The 16,957-nt window shown below is 43.6% G+C and overlaps 1 protein-coding gene across 1 annotated transcript in view; it reads left to right on the forward strand.

Moving 5' to 3' along the window:
• TBC1D20 (TBC1 domain family member 20) overlaps positions 1-14,309 on the forward strand; it is a 33,543-nt gene extending 19,234 nt beyond the window's left edge. The window contains exons 2-8 of the mRNA XM_036924796.2: positions 4,974-5,159; positions 6,718-6,798; positions 9,149-9,335; positions 9,512-9,613; positions 10,560-10,701; positions 11,514-11,701; positions 11,966-14,309. Of these exons, the coding sequence (XP_036780691.1) occupies positions 4,974-5,159; positions 6,718-6,798; positions 9,149-9,335; positions 9,512-9,613; positions 10,560-10,701; positions 11,514-11,701; positions 11,966-12,221 (1,142 nt within the window). The 3' untranslated portion in view covers positions 12,222-14,309. The remainder of the gene's footprint in view (positions 1-4,973; positions 5,160-6,717; positions 6,799-9,148; positions 9,336-9,511; positions 9,614-10,559; positions 10,702-11,513; positions 11,702-11,965) is intronic.
• The last annotated feature ends 2,648 nt before the right edge of the window (positions 14,310-16,957 follow it).

Genomic DNA, 16,957 nt, shown 5'->3' on the forward strand with positions numbered 1-16,957 from the left:
CTTTAAGACTTCCAAAAAGCACCCGCCAAAACAAAACAACGACCACCAAAAAAAAAAAAAAAAAAAAAAAAATTTTTTTAATTAAAAAAAAAAGGTGGCCGCTCGTTTTTCTTTATTCTCCGGCGCCATTCTCAGGCCTCTGCTCACCGGTCTTGCTGCCCTGTTTCCCTAGTATTGGGGTCCCTATCCCTTTAAGACTTCCAAAAAAAGCGCTTGCCAAAACAAAACAGCAAAAAAAAAATGGGCGCTCACTTTTCTGGTGTCCTCCTGCGCCAGGCCACCTGTGCCCGCTCACTGTTCTTGCTGCCCTGTTTCCCTAGTATTGGGGTCCCTGTCCCTTTAAGACTTCCAAAAAGCGCTCGCCAAAACAAAGCAGCAAAAAGAAAAAAAAAAAATGGTCGCACGCTTTTCTTATGTCCTCCGGCGCCCAGCCTCCGGTGCCCGCTCACTGTTCTTGCTGCCCTGTTTTCCTAGCATCCAGGGCCCCCTGGGCACGTACTGTGTCTGCGCTCTGGCCCGGATGGCTGGGGCTGGGTGTTCGGCAGTCCTGGGCTCCGTCTCCCTCCCGCTCTGCCTATTCTTCTCCCGCTGGGAGCTGGGGGGAGGGGCGCTCGGGTCCCGCCGGGCTGGGGCTTGTATTTTACCCCCTTCGCGAGGCGCTGGGTTCTCTCAGGTGCGGATGTGGTCTGGATATTGTCCTGTGTCCTCTGGTCTTTATTCTAGGAAGGGTTGTCTTTGTTATATTTTCATAGATATATGTGGTTTTGGGAGGAGATTTCCGCTGCTCTACTCACGCCGCCATCTTCCCTCTTCAATCACCAACAGCATTCTTTAGTGAACTAGAACAAGTAGTTCTAAAATTCATATGCAACCACAAAAGACCCTGAATAGCCAAAGCAGTCCCGAGAAAGAACAAAGCTAAGGGGATTATGCTTCCTGACTTCAAGCTCTACTACAAAGCCACAGTAATCAAAACAATTTGGTGCTGGCACAAGAGCAGACCCATAAATCAATGGAACAGAATGGAGAACCCTGACAAAAACCCACACATATATAGTCAATTAATATATGATAAAGGAGCCATGGATATACAATGGGGAAAAGACAGCCTCTTCAACAACTGGTATTGGAAAACTGAACAGCTACATTTAAGAGAATGAAACTGGGTTATTGTCTAACTCCATACACAGAAGTAAACACAAAATGGATCAAAGACCTGAATGTAAGTCATGAAACCATAAAACTCTTAGAAGAAAACATAGGCAAAAATCTGTTGAATATAAGCCTAAGCAACTTTTTCCTGGACACATCTCAAACAAAGGAAACAAAATAAAAAATTAACAAGTGGAACGACATCAAACCAGAAAGCTTCTATACAGCAAAGTTACACCATCAGCAGAACAAAAAGGCACCCTACAGTTTGGGAGAATATATTCATAAGTGACCCTCTGATAAGAGGTTAACATCCAAAATATATAAAGAACTCATATTCCTCAACACTCACAAAACAACCCGATTAAAAAACGGGCAGAGGACCTGAACAGACACTTCTCCAAAGAAGAAATACAAATGGCCAACAGACACATGGAAAGATACTTCACATTGCTAATTATCAGAGAAATGCAGATTACAACCACAGTGAGATCACCTCACACCAGTTAGGATGGCCACTCTCCAAAAGACAAGAAATAACAAATGCTGGTGAGGATGCAGAGAAATGGGAAACCTCCTACGCTGTTGGTGGGAATGTAAATTGGTGCAACCACTGTGGAAAGCAATATGGAGGTTCCTCAAAAAACTAAAAATATAAATACCATTTGACCTAGTAATTCTACTCCTAGGAATTTACCCAAAGAAAACAAAAAGTCCCTGATTTCTTGAAAAGACATATGCACCCCTATGTTTATCACTGCACTGTTTGCAATAGCCAAGATATGGAAGCAACCTAAGTGTCCATCAATAGATGAATGGATAAGGAAGAAGTGGTACATATATACAAATGGAATACTATTCAGCCAAAAAAAGAAAACATCCTCCCATTTGCAACAACATGAATGGATCTAGAGGGTATTATGCCCAGTGGAATAAGCCAGGCAGAGAAAGACAAATACCAATTGATTTCACTTATTTGTGGAATATAAAAACCAAGCAAAACAGAAGAAACAAATTAGCAGTAGATTCATAGACACCAAGAAGGGACTAATAGTTACCAAGGGGGAGGGGTTTGGGGATGTTGGGATGGGAGGTTAAAAGGGTACAATAATTCACAATCACTATATAAGTTGGTCATGGGGACGGTATTATAGCATGGAGAATACAGTTAATGATTCTATAATGTACTACTAAGTTGATAGTGTCTGCATTAGAGGGGGTGAGGATTTAATAATATAGATAACTTTAATTTTTTTAAAAAAAGGAAATCCAACTGATTGCAAACAGTGTTATTTTCCCCAAGATAAAAGCAACAGTTTTCCTTTCCCCCATATTGCTGAATAGCATACTTGGAAAGAGTGGTAGGGTGGATATATGTCTAAACAAATAGAGGAAATTTTTTCACTCTTAGCAAGTAAGTTAACAAGATTTCTACATGTCAGCTTACTTCAATAGTCAGTATTACCATCTAAGTGTTTTTAATTTGTGATATGTTGAAAGTACAAGGGCACTCTTAAGTAAAACAAACGTCTGGTGCTTTTTTTTCTTTGTTGGTAATTAATCCAATTCCTTCTCATATTTTGTCTTAGCCTGTGTTGTTATGTAACATCTCTATTTTCTGCATGTCTACAGTCCCTCTTGGAAAACATATAGCCTTCTCTTCTAAAGGACGGTCCCTTCAACCCAAAGTAAAATTCCTTCCTTGGCTTCCCCTCAAATGCAAGGTAAAATCCAGACTCCTTAGCAGGGTAAATCCAGCCCAGACTCTTCTCTTAGCTGTATGTACTGCATTCTTCCAGCTCCTCTTCTCTCCCTGTACCTAACACTTCAGCTTCGCAGAATTTCTGTGTTTTCTGGACATGATGTTTCTTTCATGTGACAAAGTCTTTGCACATTTCTTTCCTCTGCCTAGAATGCTCTCCCTTCAACACGTTCTTCTATGTATAAAGCTTTTTAAAGAAGGTACCAGAATATATTCTTGGCTAAGCCTTTCCTGATTGCCTCAGTAGTCATTCTTTCCTCTGGAGTTCCATAATTCTTCATCGTTTTGTTATATATAATAATTGTTTGTGTCCCTCCCTACTATGAACCTCTCAAGGGCCAGGAGGAAGTCATATTCCTCTTTTTGACCCCAGTACAGTACTTACTACAAGCAGATGCTCATTAAATAATGATGGACTGATAAATGAATGGATAGGTAGATGGATAGATGGATGGAAGGACACACCGAAGCCAAGAGCTTGAAGCACCTTGTAAACAAACATTTGAGTAGTTAGGTGCTGTGCCACAGAGAACTGGGAGTTGATTTGTCATGATTTCTAGGTAGAATAACCATTAAATTTAGCATCCAAACCAGGACATTTTTAAGAGTGCAGATAGCAGGAAGTGTTTGCTATGGACAATTATGCCAGGACTTAAGGTGTAAACCAGGAATCTCTCACCCTACTAGGCTACCAGGGAAAATAATAGTCTAGCCAGGAGAACAGGTTTACATGGGTGTGAAGTCACCTGTGTGATTTTCCTGTCTGCACCTCCAATTGAATGTGACTCCAAACCAGTGGTGCCTCTGTTTATACCATTTATGTGTCACAGCTCTCATAGGCAGGTGAGCAGCAGCATTCGGATCAACTTTCATTTGTCAGTAATGTGCAGCTTTGTATGAACCAATCTGTAGACTGTTGTCTCGGAATAGAACATTCCTGAGGAAGGCTGCTTAGTGTCCATTCTAAAGCCTAATCTACCTTCCAGTGTTACCTTCCACTTTACATTAACTCTAGTGCCTTGCACCTATTATATGCTACATAAATATTTTGAGTCTGTTTACTGTTAAATGAAAGGGCCTGTGTTTCCTGTCTCCAGGCCTTTCTCCTGCTCCCTACCTCTCCTCCCAGACTCTGAAAATCCTCTCCCTTCCTTTTTAAATTGCACTCTTCACTAATGCCTTCCCAGGTTAGCCTGACCCACAGAAGTCTCTGAGCTCCTGGTGTCTTCAAATACCCTTTTTGGCTTTGTAACATCTCTTTGGCATTGTTTTGCTTCACTTTTCTTGTGTTTGCTATTCCTAAAATTAGACATTCTGCTTAAAAACTCTGAAAGCCTTCTACCCCATTATATTAAATAGAAAAATTATAATATGATACATATCAACCATAGCTCTCAACCAGTTCCCTGAAAAGTAATTTAAACACAGCAAAATGGCTGTGTATAAACTATCACATAAGGATGTAAGAAACTGAAAACATTATTTCCTGATCTCTAGTAATTAATATGGTTGCTAAGAAACAGTTGCTTTGTGTGCAATATCATGCCTCTCTTACCACCAGCCGTGCTGGAGACCCAACTGTATACCCTTTGACATTGTGCTTTTGAAAATAGCTCTATGTGGTCCTGATATTTTACCAGTTGTATTACCACATAACTGGAGACTATTCCCACATTTTGTTTAAAAACATGGTATTTAATTTTGGTGACATACCTATACATTTTTCCTCTGAACAACAGGCAAAAATTATATAAAGAGATGGGATGCTCTATGCAGTTTGGAATTAAGAAAGAAGAAGCATTCTATTAGGAAAACATTAATAGTAACTGGTAGATAAGCCTGAATTTACTGAGCATTTATTATAATTGTAATACCTTGCTTATTACTTATATGGTATAGCTCCTTAGTGTTTTGCATATTATGTGCTAATTAAATATCTGTAGGTTGACTTTAAAAATCTACCTGTACCTCAAACCAAGCTTGAACCCTGACAAAATGTATACATGCTGAATATGTATCCATATTTTCCCCCTTTCTCCCTTTTCCTCCCTTTTTGCAGACTATAATGTCAAAAAGAAAAAGAAAGTGGTAGAGATATATCAGGCTCTGAACAGTGATCCTGCTGATGTGGCTGCCCTCAGGCGCATGGCTATCAGTGAAGGAGGACTCCTCACTGATGAGATCAGGCGAAAAGTGTGGCCCAAGCTCCTCAACATCAACACCAACGACCCAACCCCGACATCAGGTAAAGGGCAGCCAGGATGTTGTGCCAAGAACTGTGACACAAGGAACAATTAATTCCAGGATCTTTTATTTTTATGCTCATTTTAAGCCAAGAGAGATGAGTTTTAGGATATGCTTGGGCCCACTCTGAAAATAGGCCAAACTGATAAGTAGAATTTTATTCAAAAAATGGAATGAGCTCTTATTAGGTAGGGAAGTTTATTAAAAATGCATATTCCAGTCTGTTCACTTAGAAGTGGGTTGTAGGAATCTGTATTTTAATAAGCACCCCAGCTAATTCTGATATAGATGAAGTACAATCTGAGAAACAGTAAGCTGTGGGGAGAGAGAATACCTCTCTGGCCCTTAAAACAAAGCAAAACAAACCTTTTTATTGGGAAATACTAAAATCCCTTTGAATTCTTAAATTCTATAATTCTGTGAAAAGCTGTTAGTTAACTAACTTACAAGGCCCATATAGTAAAGGCTTGGAATATAGTAGAAAATACAAAAGTGCCACAGAACAATAAATCTACTTTGTCGTTCATTCATGCAGTGAGCATTTATAGCTCTCCTGCTATGTATGGCAAAAAGTCCAGGTACTGGGGACTCTTTCATTAATTTGGAATTTAGTTGTACTTCTGTGTGGGCCAGAAACTAGAAGTGATTAAAATAGCCTCTATGTATAAAAAGTTCACAGTGTCATGGTGCAGCTGAGTAGGGATTTGTTGCCACTTATTAGTGTCTTTGGACTGGATGCCTCAGAGCAGTGAGCTTTTTGTTGGAAGAAAAAGGCATTGCCATATTCACTAAATCCTGAGATGATCATTTATCAGGTTCCTAATTTCCCTTATTTTTATAAGATAACATCTGTGTGTGGGGAATATTGCTCAGGTTCTTCTGGTAGCTTTTGATTTAAGTTGTGAAGGAAATGTACACTTACTTTATACATATAAAAGCTAGAGACTACCTCCTTACTTTCATACTGTATTGGACTTAAAAACTGAATGCAAATACTGTCTCCTATTTGCCATGTCTTAGTTTTAGAATTTCAGGGCCAAGAGAAGTTAGGCTCATCTTTATCTGAGTTTATCTTAATCCTTTCTGAACAACTCAGTGCTCCCTAGACTTTACAGATATTAGAGTTTTTCCAGTGGTCTGTGGTTTCCACATTCATGATCTCATTTGATCCTTATAGTTAATCTCAGAAGTCCATATGGAAGGGAATGTCCCCATTTTACAGAGGTGGGCCTTGAAATTCAGAGCAGTTCCCCAGTGATGCACAGTAGCAGCCTACATCAGGCGCCTGGCCTCCTGACTTCTTCTCTGCTGCTCTTGCTACCTCATTCGTCTCCTGGACAATCTGTGTTCCCTCCTAGTACAGTTGTTACGACTCACATGAAACAGCATGTTTGGAACTAAAGTAGGGATTCTTCTCCAAACATTGTATCTTGAGTTATGTCCTCTTCCGGAAAAAGCTGAAGTATGTCCTTCAGGTCTTTGGTGTCACACCAGAACGTTTTGCTCCTATCAGGCTTCCCAGGTATTCCTGCAGTAACATGTTCCATTTCCTTCAACAGGGAAGAACCTACGACAGATGAGCAAAGACTACCAGCAAGTGCTGCTGGATGTCAGGCGGTCTTTACGGCGCTTCCCTCCTGGTGAGAAGCCCTTGGTCTTGCTGCATGGGGGTTTCTGTCCTGGTTCACTTACGTTCTTGTGCTTCTGCTTGCCGGTCCCAGGGAGTGCCCATCCCAGCACAGAGTGTGACCTACCATGGGGACCCTGCCTCCTCAGGGGCCCTTTGTTTGTTGAGTCATTCATTCAGTCATTCTGTTGTGCTCAGGCCCCCACTGTGAAAGCCAAGCCAAAAACAATTTTTTTTGACCTAGAGGTGGTAGATGAGAGAAGAGCAATTTTTTTTTTAACTCAATTTCAAAGCCACAGAAGAAACTTTCTAGGGATTGCTAGAGTCATCAGTCTGGCTCTAAAGAGCAGATTGGTTCAGAAGTGGGCACTAATAAGGACTATTAGTGTCTTCATTTGACTAGATTTATAAATAGTGATAACTTACAGATATATGTTGGGTCCCTTGGACTAAACATGTAGGCCATTCCCTGCGTGTTTAAATGGTTCATTTGTAAAATTGCCTTCCCGTCCCAGGAAGAATGAGGATTACTGATCATTTTCTTCTTTTTTACAATGAAGGAAATGCAGCAGTGAACCGCATATTGTGATCTAGTTCTCTTCTTTTGGCAACCTCATCTTCAGGCCATGAAGAGAGAATCGCCAAAGGGAACAAAAATCTCTGAACCCATTGCTTCACTCTTCCGAAACCATGCTCTGGCCTGGCTCTGTCTGTTACAAGGCCTTTCTCCTGCTTGCTCCCTTGTTCCCTGGGGAGGCTGTTGTGATTCCTGTGTAGCCAGTAGCCTGCCAACTAGGTTTTGATAAAAACATCTACTCCTAGTCCCATCCTCTTTTCCTCTCCAGCTGGTTTGGATAAGACCAGAGGCAGATGCATCCCTTTTTTTGCTTAGGTAACTTGTTTCCCTCTGAATTCTTTATTCCTCTTCCATTTATGTAACAGCAGTCTGTGGTATTCTTTCTATAGCTGAACTTCGCATGTGGTTTCATATTCTTTTTACATTCATGTTCTTCTGAGCTTAGCTGACCCTCTTATACAGAAAATTCAGGCAAAATTTAGTTTTTTTCCTCTCATATTTATTCCATTTTATTTTTTATTTTATGTTTTAGAGTATGACTTTTTGAGAAGGCATCAGGTGAATATGAGCAAAAGATGAATTTTATTTCTCTTCCACCCTTTGTTCAATTTATTCTATGTGCTTACATCAGCTATTTTATCTCAATGTCTGTCTGTTTTTAACTGGAAAGGCTACCAGTGTAGGAAAGCTGTGCCATATGCTTTCTTCTGAAATAGTTAATTCCCATGGCCAAGGTTTGGCATTTCAGACTCTAAGCCAGATGAGCTGAGAAGCCTCACTGACCATGACCGGGCCTGGCTGTGCACTCTGACAGCTCCTGAGACAGGCTGCTGATTGCCAGCTGCAAAATTGGATCAAGTTGATCAGTACTTCCTGTGATACATAGTTTGGTTTAGAGGGGAACATACAACTCTTAAATTTTTTGTTTTTATATAATTTCATACATATAGAAAAATTGCAAAAATAGGACAAAGGATTGCCTAGATACCCATTACTAACCTAGATTTCCTTATATGTTAATATTTGACTATAGTTGCTATAGAATTGCTTTTTCTCTCTCCTTCATAAACACACACATAAATTGTTTTCTTCACTATTTAAGAATAAATCAGACATGGTGCCCCTTTACCTCTAAACATTTCAGGGTGTAGTCCTAAAAATAGGGCTCTTGCATAATCATAGTATACTTACCAAATTCAGTAACAACACTGAAAAATACTGTTATCTACAGATTTTACTGAGATTTCACCACTTATCTCAGTAATGTTCTTTATGGGAAAAGGAAATACAGCCATGCATTTCCCATTTAGTCCTCCTATCTCTTTAGCCTCCTTTAATCTGAAATGGTTCCTTTGTATATTACAACCCAGTTTTTTTTTTTTTTAATTTGCCTTGATTAGGGTTTCTCTGGTATTTCTTCATTGTTAGATTGGGGTTTAAGTGCTTCTGGAAGGAATTCCACAGAAGTGATGCCAAGTCCTTTTCAATGCATCACACCTGGAGGTACCTGCTGTTGAACAGCACAGTGTGGACTGTGGTGCCCCATTAAGATGGTGTCTGCAGGTGCCCACTGTGAGCTTGCTAGCCTGTGGCTCTTTCCTATATGCCAAGGGGTACCAGTGTTATGTGGATCTTGGTATGTGTTGCCAAATTGGTTGTAATTCATTTCCATTTATTACAAATTACTAAACACTTTCTCTGAAAATACATTGCTGCCCATCTTCCTCACATCCTGTCACTAGGCTACTTGCTGTGCTCAGGTGTGTCTCCCCCGCTTCCCTCCTAGGCATGCCAGAGGAGCAGAGGGAAGGGCTCCAGGAAGAACTGATCGACATCATCCTCCTCATCTTGGAGCGTAACCCTCAGCTGCACTACTACCAGGGCTATCATGACATTGTGGTCACATTTCTGCTGGTGGTAGGCGAGGAACTGTCAACATCCCTCGTAGAAAAACTGTCTACCCACCACCTCAGGTGCCAGTGCAAACGAATGTAGGAGGATGGGTATCATTCCTCAAGGTCCCCAGGGGATGACTCCTCAGCCCTTCTCTAGTCTGTGTTTTCAAAGGTTTGAGCCCCATCCATTCTGCCCTCCCAGCCCTGATCTAACTGTTTGGTCTAAGCAAGCTCATTGAATTGTCTCCTCCTAGGGATTTCATGGATCCAACAATGGACAACACCAAACATATATTAAACTATCTGATGCCCATCATTGACCAGGTGAATCCAGAGCTCCATGACTTCATGCAGAGGTATATATGTGTCTACATTTATGTGCGCACATACATTTATGTGCGCACACACACACACACCTTAAACTCTCTCCTACCCTTTGTTTCTTCCTCATAAGTCTAGCTCTGTTTCGTCATCTTAAATTGACTATTGTTAAGTCCTTCCGAGTTGTCCCTTTCTAGTTACCAGCAGATTATTCAGTTCTGTGCACAGTCTTGGAGCACTTTTTGGGTCTGTGCTCTTTTGGAGATACAAGAGATGTCACAGCTCATGGCCTTGAGGAGTTTACATGTAGTGAGGAGAGGCAAATAAGGTAATCTGCTGAAGAAGACTTTGAGGTTACTGCCACAAGATAAACAAAAAGTCTTAGTAGGATCTGGGGACAAGAAAGACAAGGCCATCTGTGGGTTGTTTCATCCACCAAGTACCAAGGGGATGAAAGAATTCTTTGCAAATCTCATATGACTTTTTTCTCTTCTGTTTAGTTGGAAATGTGTCCTTAGCCAGTGCCTCATTTGTTTGTTTGTTTGTTTTTAAATAATAGCTGTCTTAGGTTTTTAGTCATCTCTGTTAACTGAAAAATACATACAGTTGTGTTTTCAAGCCTGAGAATGTGTGCTTGTACCCCCCACCCCAAAAGAGTATGACCTTCTCAGAAGGAAAATCATGATATAGTTCAATGACAAATACTTCTTATTCCTGTATTTGACATGAGTTGGCCATTAGAAAAGCACCAAGTGAGGTAAAGCAACCAGGACCCTATTGTAGTATTAGTGTTATAATAGTGAGTACATGCTAAGGATTTTATTTTATGAGGAAAAGATGCTAAATTCTTGAGTGGCTGAATTTTCCAGAGTATATTTCCTAAATGCTTCCTTCTCAACAGCACTGAAAACAAAAGAAGCCTAGAAAGAGGGAAAGAATGCCTCAGCAGGAAACCTAATGTCTGGATCTCCTTGCTCCTAGTGCCGAGGTGGGGACCATCTTTGCCCTCAGCTGGCTCATCACCTGGTTTGGACATGTCCTATCTGACTTCAGGCACGTCGTGCGGTTATATGACTTCTTCCTGGCCTGCCACCCACTGATGCCCATTTACTTTGCAGCTGTGGTAGGTACAGGCCTTGGGCTGGCAGCTGGGTTCCCTATCACTCCTTCCAGCTTGATCATTCTCCCTAAAGAGAAACCTGGTGACTATGGAAGGATGGAAAAGTGCATTTTCCAGGTTGATGTCCCTGGACACTTCTGTACAGTGTTAATGGGAGTGTCGTGGTAAAAAAAATGTTGCTGTGTATAAAAATAAGTTTCAGAAGTGGTTATGGTTAAACAAAGTTAAACAGATTTGTTTGCTACATGATTCTGCTGAACCTTTAAAGTGCTCATGTGCATTGTGAATTATCAGGGTTCATGCTGACATCTGGAACTAGGACAAACTGCCAGCTCCAGGTTTAAGAAAAGAAGAGGTGTGATATTAGGATAGAAAATTGAGGTGGTTTGGTGGGGTGGGACTCCAGTTATTAGAAGGGGTGAAGTAGGGAACTCACAAGAGCTCTTCATTGTACTTGAAAGGGAATAAGACCATTCTTTTTACTGTTTTGAACAATTCTTTCTACTGTCATCTGTGTTGGAGCTCCAGGAATCTCCCACTAATCCCTCTCCTTTTCTTCCCCTTAGAAGAATCTCCTTCATTTAATTGGTCCGCCTTTTACATGACGGGGTGGGAGTTTGCCTCTCCCAGGAGGGGCCAGCCCAGTAGAAAAACCACTGGTACATTATTACTTCCTAGGTGGACATAGAAGTTTGCGGAGCATTTAGGGTGAGCCTGTCTGTCACCAGTTTCAATTAACCTCTGAGGAGTATGAAATGCAAGAGGTGAAGGCCCTGTATGTTCTGGTCTCTGATGCAAATCCTTCTTGTCCACAGATCGTATTGTATCGAGAACAGGAAGTCCTCGATTGTGACTGCGACATGGCCTCAGTCCACCACCTGTTGTCCCAGATCCCTCAGGACCTGCCCTATGAGACATTGATCAGTAGAGCAGGAGACCTCTTTGTTCAGTTTCCCCCATCTGAACTTGCTCGGGAGGCAGCTGCCCAGCAGCAAGCTGAAAAGTGAGTGAGGCCAAGGCACTAATTGCTCTGGGGGTGTTTGTGAGCAGAGTGATAAAGATTGTGTCCGGTGGGGACAGGGCTCAGGGGATATTTCAAGAGAGCTAAACTGATGCAGCACAGTCCCCACTTTAATCCTCACGGGTCTTTATCAGGAAGAACTCACTAAGCAATAGATGGCTCTGCCCTCAGCCTATTTAGTCTAGTTTTTCTTTCCTTCTCTTCTGTCATACCTTTTCCTTATTTCTGTCCTCTTGCCCTCTGCAGAACGGCAGCCTCTACCTTCAAAGACTTTGAGCTAGCATCTGCCCAGCAGAGGCCAGATATGGTGCTGCGGCAGCGGTTTCGGGGACTCCTGCGGCCTGAGGATCGAGCTAAAGATGTCCTGACCAAACCAAGGACCAGCCGCTTTGTGAAACTGGCAGTGATGGGGCTGACGGTGGCCCTTGGAGCGGCCGCTCTGGCTGTGGTGAAAAGTGCCCTGGAGTGGGCCCCTAAGTTTCAACTGCAGCTTTTTCCCTAAATGCCAGAGAAGACACTTCTTTCTACATTACATAAAGTTTCACCCTTCCGTGGAAGGATTGGGAGGGGTGGAAATTTCCTTTATTAAAAGGGTTTCTTTCAAGGGTTTTCTATTCCTGCCACCCTTCCCTGCCTGCCCATGGTTTGCCTTTGCTTCAGAGGCCAAATAGCAGAACCTGCCTGACAGTGGGCACTTGGGAGCCTGGGCACGGGAGCTCTCTCCTTCTCAGTGGGCTTCTGAGTGGGCTTTCCGTTGCCGCCTCTTGTATTGGAGGAAATGGGTTATTTTAGCTCCCGGCTGCCTTTGGAACCTGCTGGGCCTGGTTACTGGGGACCCTCTTGTCTGCCCAATAGTAAGCAAGCTGGACCATGGAATGCCCTCCTCACAGCTCGTCCTGTTGTGTCTGCTTCAGCCAGACAAGGAAAGAAGGAGCTGTTGCTGAAGAACCAGACCTTGGCCTGAAGGCGAGGGGACAGGTGATGCTAGCCCAGGAACAAAATTGGCCTCTCTTAAGGGCAGCTCCATTAGGTGGTCGGAAGTCAGAGACAGATGTGAACTAGGTTACTAGGTAAATTCTACCTGTTTTCAGTCTAGAAATCAGTTGGGCATTTCCAGTCAAATGGGAAGGAATGTTGTTTTAGGGCTCAAACATTACTGGTTTTGCCTGCCTCTTTTTGGCTCTGTTCTTTTCCATAAGCCACATGACACTGCTTATAAAATACACTTTTTTATTACTATTTTTAGAATTATATACATCTAACATGTAAAATACCCTCACTTTAAAACTGATAGTTCCTTCATGGAAAAAAGAGTTCTTATCAAAAGGATGAGCTTGTAAGACCCTGAAGTTTGCTTTCTACTCAGTTACTTAACATTTCACTTTAACTCAAAGATGCTGTTTGTAAACAGCCACACATTTCCTAACTGCCCACTTGTCCAGCCGTCCTTCCTTCCTGTTTTCCTCAACCCCCCTACTATTCCCAAGGATGCACCCACTCACTACATTGGCCTCATTTTGGGGGGTTTATCTCCTCAACTGCTGGTGTTTCCTTCCTGGCTGAAAATGTCACTGGAAAGTCATTAGAAACTTGTCAGCACCCAGAAAGGGACACACTGCAGCCTGAAGAGTGTGGTAGAAACCTGGAACAGCCAGCTCCCTGCCCTGAGCTTCCTGAGGACTCTCCAGGCCTAGGGGAACAAGATGGGTTATTCAGTCCTTCTGGGACAGCTTTTCCTTTAAGCAAAAAGCCAGGTTTGTTTTAACTGGCTTTTTAAAAAAGTGCCTTTTGCTGCTTAAAATAATTGAGGTGTAGAGTATGAAGCAGCCATGAACTTTACTTCCCTGGTCTCTCGGCACCGTTCTCTCTTAGCAGGTGTTTTCTTAAAGTGAACATGCCAGAAGCAGTCTGTCTTACCATACCTAGATCTCCAGATCTTCCCTGCATGCCCACTGTGTGCAGAGAGCCGAGGTCATTTAGCATGCCAGCCAGCCAGTGGCCCAGAGCAGTTAGGAAGATGTCTACGCTGAGTTGGACTAAATCACTCTAAGCACTTTAAAACCAAAAATGCTCAAAGTGGTGGGTCATTCTTCATAACAGGAGTCCCACTGGAGTGAGTGTGATGTGGATGGATTAATCTAGAAAGTGGTGGATTCGTGAAGACAAAGGAAATTCTTCCAGGATCCAGAGGTGATGATGCAACAGATACTCCTAGTCTCCTCCCACAGCAGGCTTGTCCCCTTACCATCTTCTCGAATGGACAGCAGCGTCAGCCCCACCCGCCACAAGTATCATGCCTGTCTGTAAATACTGAAGATATTGATGGGGAAGAGGAAAGGTGGGGCATGTGACCGGGGTCCCAAGGCCACAGCTTTTTGGATCCCAGAAGCAAGCGGCATTTGCTTCTGTTGTGGCCTAAGAAAGAGAAAGCTCATTTGTTTTATAGCTTTGCTGACATCAGGATTCTCCCTGCCAATGAGAAGAAAACATTAACTTTTTACCTTCAGGTGGTTTACTATTCTGTAAAGAATATGTGTAAATATTTTGTATAGAGCCCTGTCTGAAATAAACAGCCATATGTAGTTACTAATCCCCTCTTCTGTCCTTCTGTCCTTGTGCGGTTGTTGGGAATGGACTCCGGGCTTGGATATAGGGCCTTGATGTTCCCCGCCCTCTGCCCCTGGGACTGTGGTAGTCTGTGTGCTGCTGGTTGGCAGTGACTTGCCTGGAGAACTTGGGGAATACTTGCAGTCCTATTTGTTTCTTTTTTACCTCCAAGAAAGAAATTTGACCTGCACACTCGAGTGCTGCCTGGGGGCACACTGGTCACAAGCAGCGCAAGCGATGGGGGAATGTTAGTCTGGAGTGTGTGTGACTTTCTCACACTTCAGGGATGCCTTCAGCTCTAAAGGCTGACATTAGCTTAGGTTTGGGAACCAACCAGAGCCTGATGTGAGTGCAACTTTGTCTCCACGTGCAGTTTCACTCCACAGAGGAGATGTAGAGAGCTGTTCTGGCCACACTTTCAAACATGTCTTAACACCCCTAGCTGTTGGGTAGTAGGAGCCCAGAGCAGAGCCGAGTGCCTCTCACCTCACACCTCCACCTTGAGGTTGCGTTCATCATGGAGGCAAGAATCCATGTTGCCTGAAATGTTTATTAATATCTCCTGACCCCAAGGGGGGACATGAGGGCGCCGAAAGCTGAGTAGACACCACTCAGCTCTTTGACTGTTCCCACCACCGCCCAGCTGCCCACCCTGCCTTTTATCTGACACCCATGGAGTACGCAGGGCCAGCTGAGTACTGCGCCACCCCTGGGTGCTCAGCCAGCGGCCTACTGAAGGAGCAGTCTGGCTGAGACGCAGATTGAGCAGCAGTTTCATAGGAGTTGAACAGAAGAGTTTTGGTCATTGCATCCTGAAGGAAGGGTATGTGGTACCGTAAGAAATACTTGGTTTTTACCCTCAGTTCCCTGAAAACCCTTGGAATTTTCAGAAAGATAGGTGGGTCTTGCTCATAATGATTCCCTGTTGATCCCACTTTTTGTGCTAATGAGGTGACTTAAGGTGGGACTACTAGATGACCTCAGGATGGGGCAGGTCACCACAGAGACCAAGCTATTAGAGGTCACTAACCTAACCTAGGCTGGAGATTGAGCTCTGCACTTGATTCAGAGGCCTTGAGAGCGTCTGGGTTGCTAAACACATCAAGGTGTTGGGAGGTGGCACCCTGGGGGAGTTCGAGATCTCCACGCCTTTCCATGCCCACCCTGTGCATCTTGGATTTGGCTGTTGCTGAGTTGTAGCCTTTATAATAAATCAGTAAACGTTAAGTTGTGTTTTCCTGAGCTCTTAAGCCCAATTACTAGACCTGGGGTGGGGGGGGGGGGTGTTGTAAAACCCCTGAATTTGTAGTTGTCCAGGCAGAAGTATGGGGAGCCTAGATGCCCCATTTGGGGCTGGCATCTTTAGTGGGGCAGCGTTGTGGAACTGAGCCCTTCACCTGTGGGATCTGAGGCTAACTCTGGGTAGTTACTGTCAGAATTGAATTGTTGGACCAGTTTGTTGGAGAATTGGAGTGGAGTCAGAAAATAACATTATATGCAAAGTTGAGGGGGATGGTGTAAAACCACAGCATAAAAAGTGGGGTGTTTTGTAGAGATGGAGTGGGCAGTGTCCACAGGAGGGTACTTGGATGTCAGGCTGGCAACAGCTTTGAGCTCTAGGAGTCGGGGCACTCGTAGGTGACTTGGGGGTGAGGATGCAGTGTAACCAAAACCGGGTTTGGAGAGAATTACTGGTGGCGTAATAGCAAGTGTGTTACGTCTCAACTGGCTGAACTTCTGCAGGTCACAATGTTTCTGACACTCATTGCCAGTAACAGTGAAATAGAGATGGTCCCATCCCACAAGGACATCCCAGAAGGACAGTTCAATGAAATAATGTTTATGAAAATGCTTATAAACTGTGAGGCTCTGCAAGTGTTTGGATTACATCTTGGTAGACATTATTGATCAAAAAATACCTTTAGCGAGCCCTGCACTTGGCCTACTTGCTCATCCAGGCGTTAAGTGATGACTGAAATAGGCCAGAGGTTTTTGCTAAATCCAGCCAAGAAATGGTGGGCCTGAGGCAGCCTGTCTTTATCTTCTTTCCCCTGCCCTGCTGTCCTGTTTGCTTGTGGCTCCTGCTGCCTTTTTCCTGTCCTCACAAAGGCTATTTGCTTATAGTCTTTCCTCCAGACTCACAGATGGTTGGAATTTGCCCAGCAGCCTCTGGGAGCCCGCAAGGCTGTGGGCTTGCCTCCAACTTCCTGCTTGTGTGAGTGACTTCATTGCCAGTCCCAGACACTGGAGGAAGGCATGTGCTAGCTCTGGCATGGGCTGTGGGGCCCACCCTCCACTTCCTGCCCACCAGCAAAGCTGCTCTTTGTCTGAGCAATGGACTTCCTCTCGCCTTCCCCTGCTCTGGCAGAGATTCTATCACGTAAGCACATTTGGGGTCTCCCGCTGCTTCCGCAGGTAGGTGCTTTGAGTCTAACGCCTATGGGGTTTGGTTTCAAGTCTGCCCTGGAGAGTCAACACTGGGTTGCCCAGGTCCACAACCCTGGAAAAGGGCTGACCCTTGGAGTTAGGGGCACCTTCCCTTCCCCCTAGAGTAGGGAGTACTTGTGAGCCTCCCTGTCTTAGACCCTTCACCCACTGGCATGGTAAGGCTTGCAGGCTAGAACCCAGGAG

This window comes from Manis pentadactyla, chromosome 5 (genome assembly GCF_030020395.1).
Source record: "Manis pentadactyla isolate mManPen7 chromosome 5, mManPen7.hap1, whole genome shotgun sequence".
Taxonomy (NCBI): Eukaryota; Metazoa; Chordata; class Mammalia; order Pholidota; family Manidae; genus Manis; species Manis pentadactyla.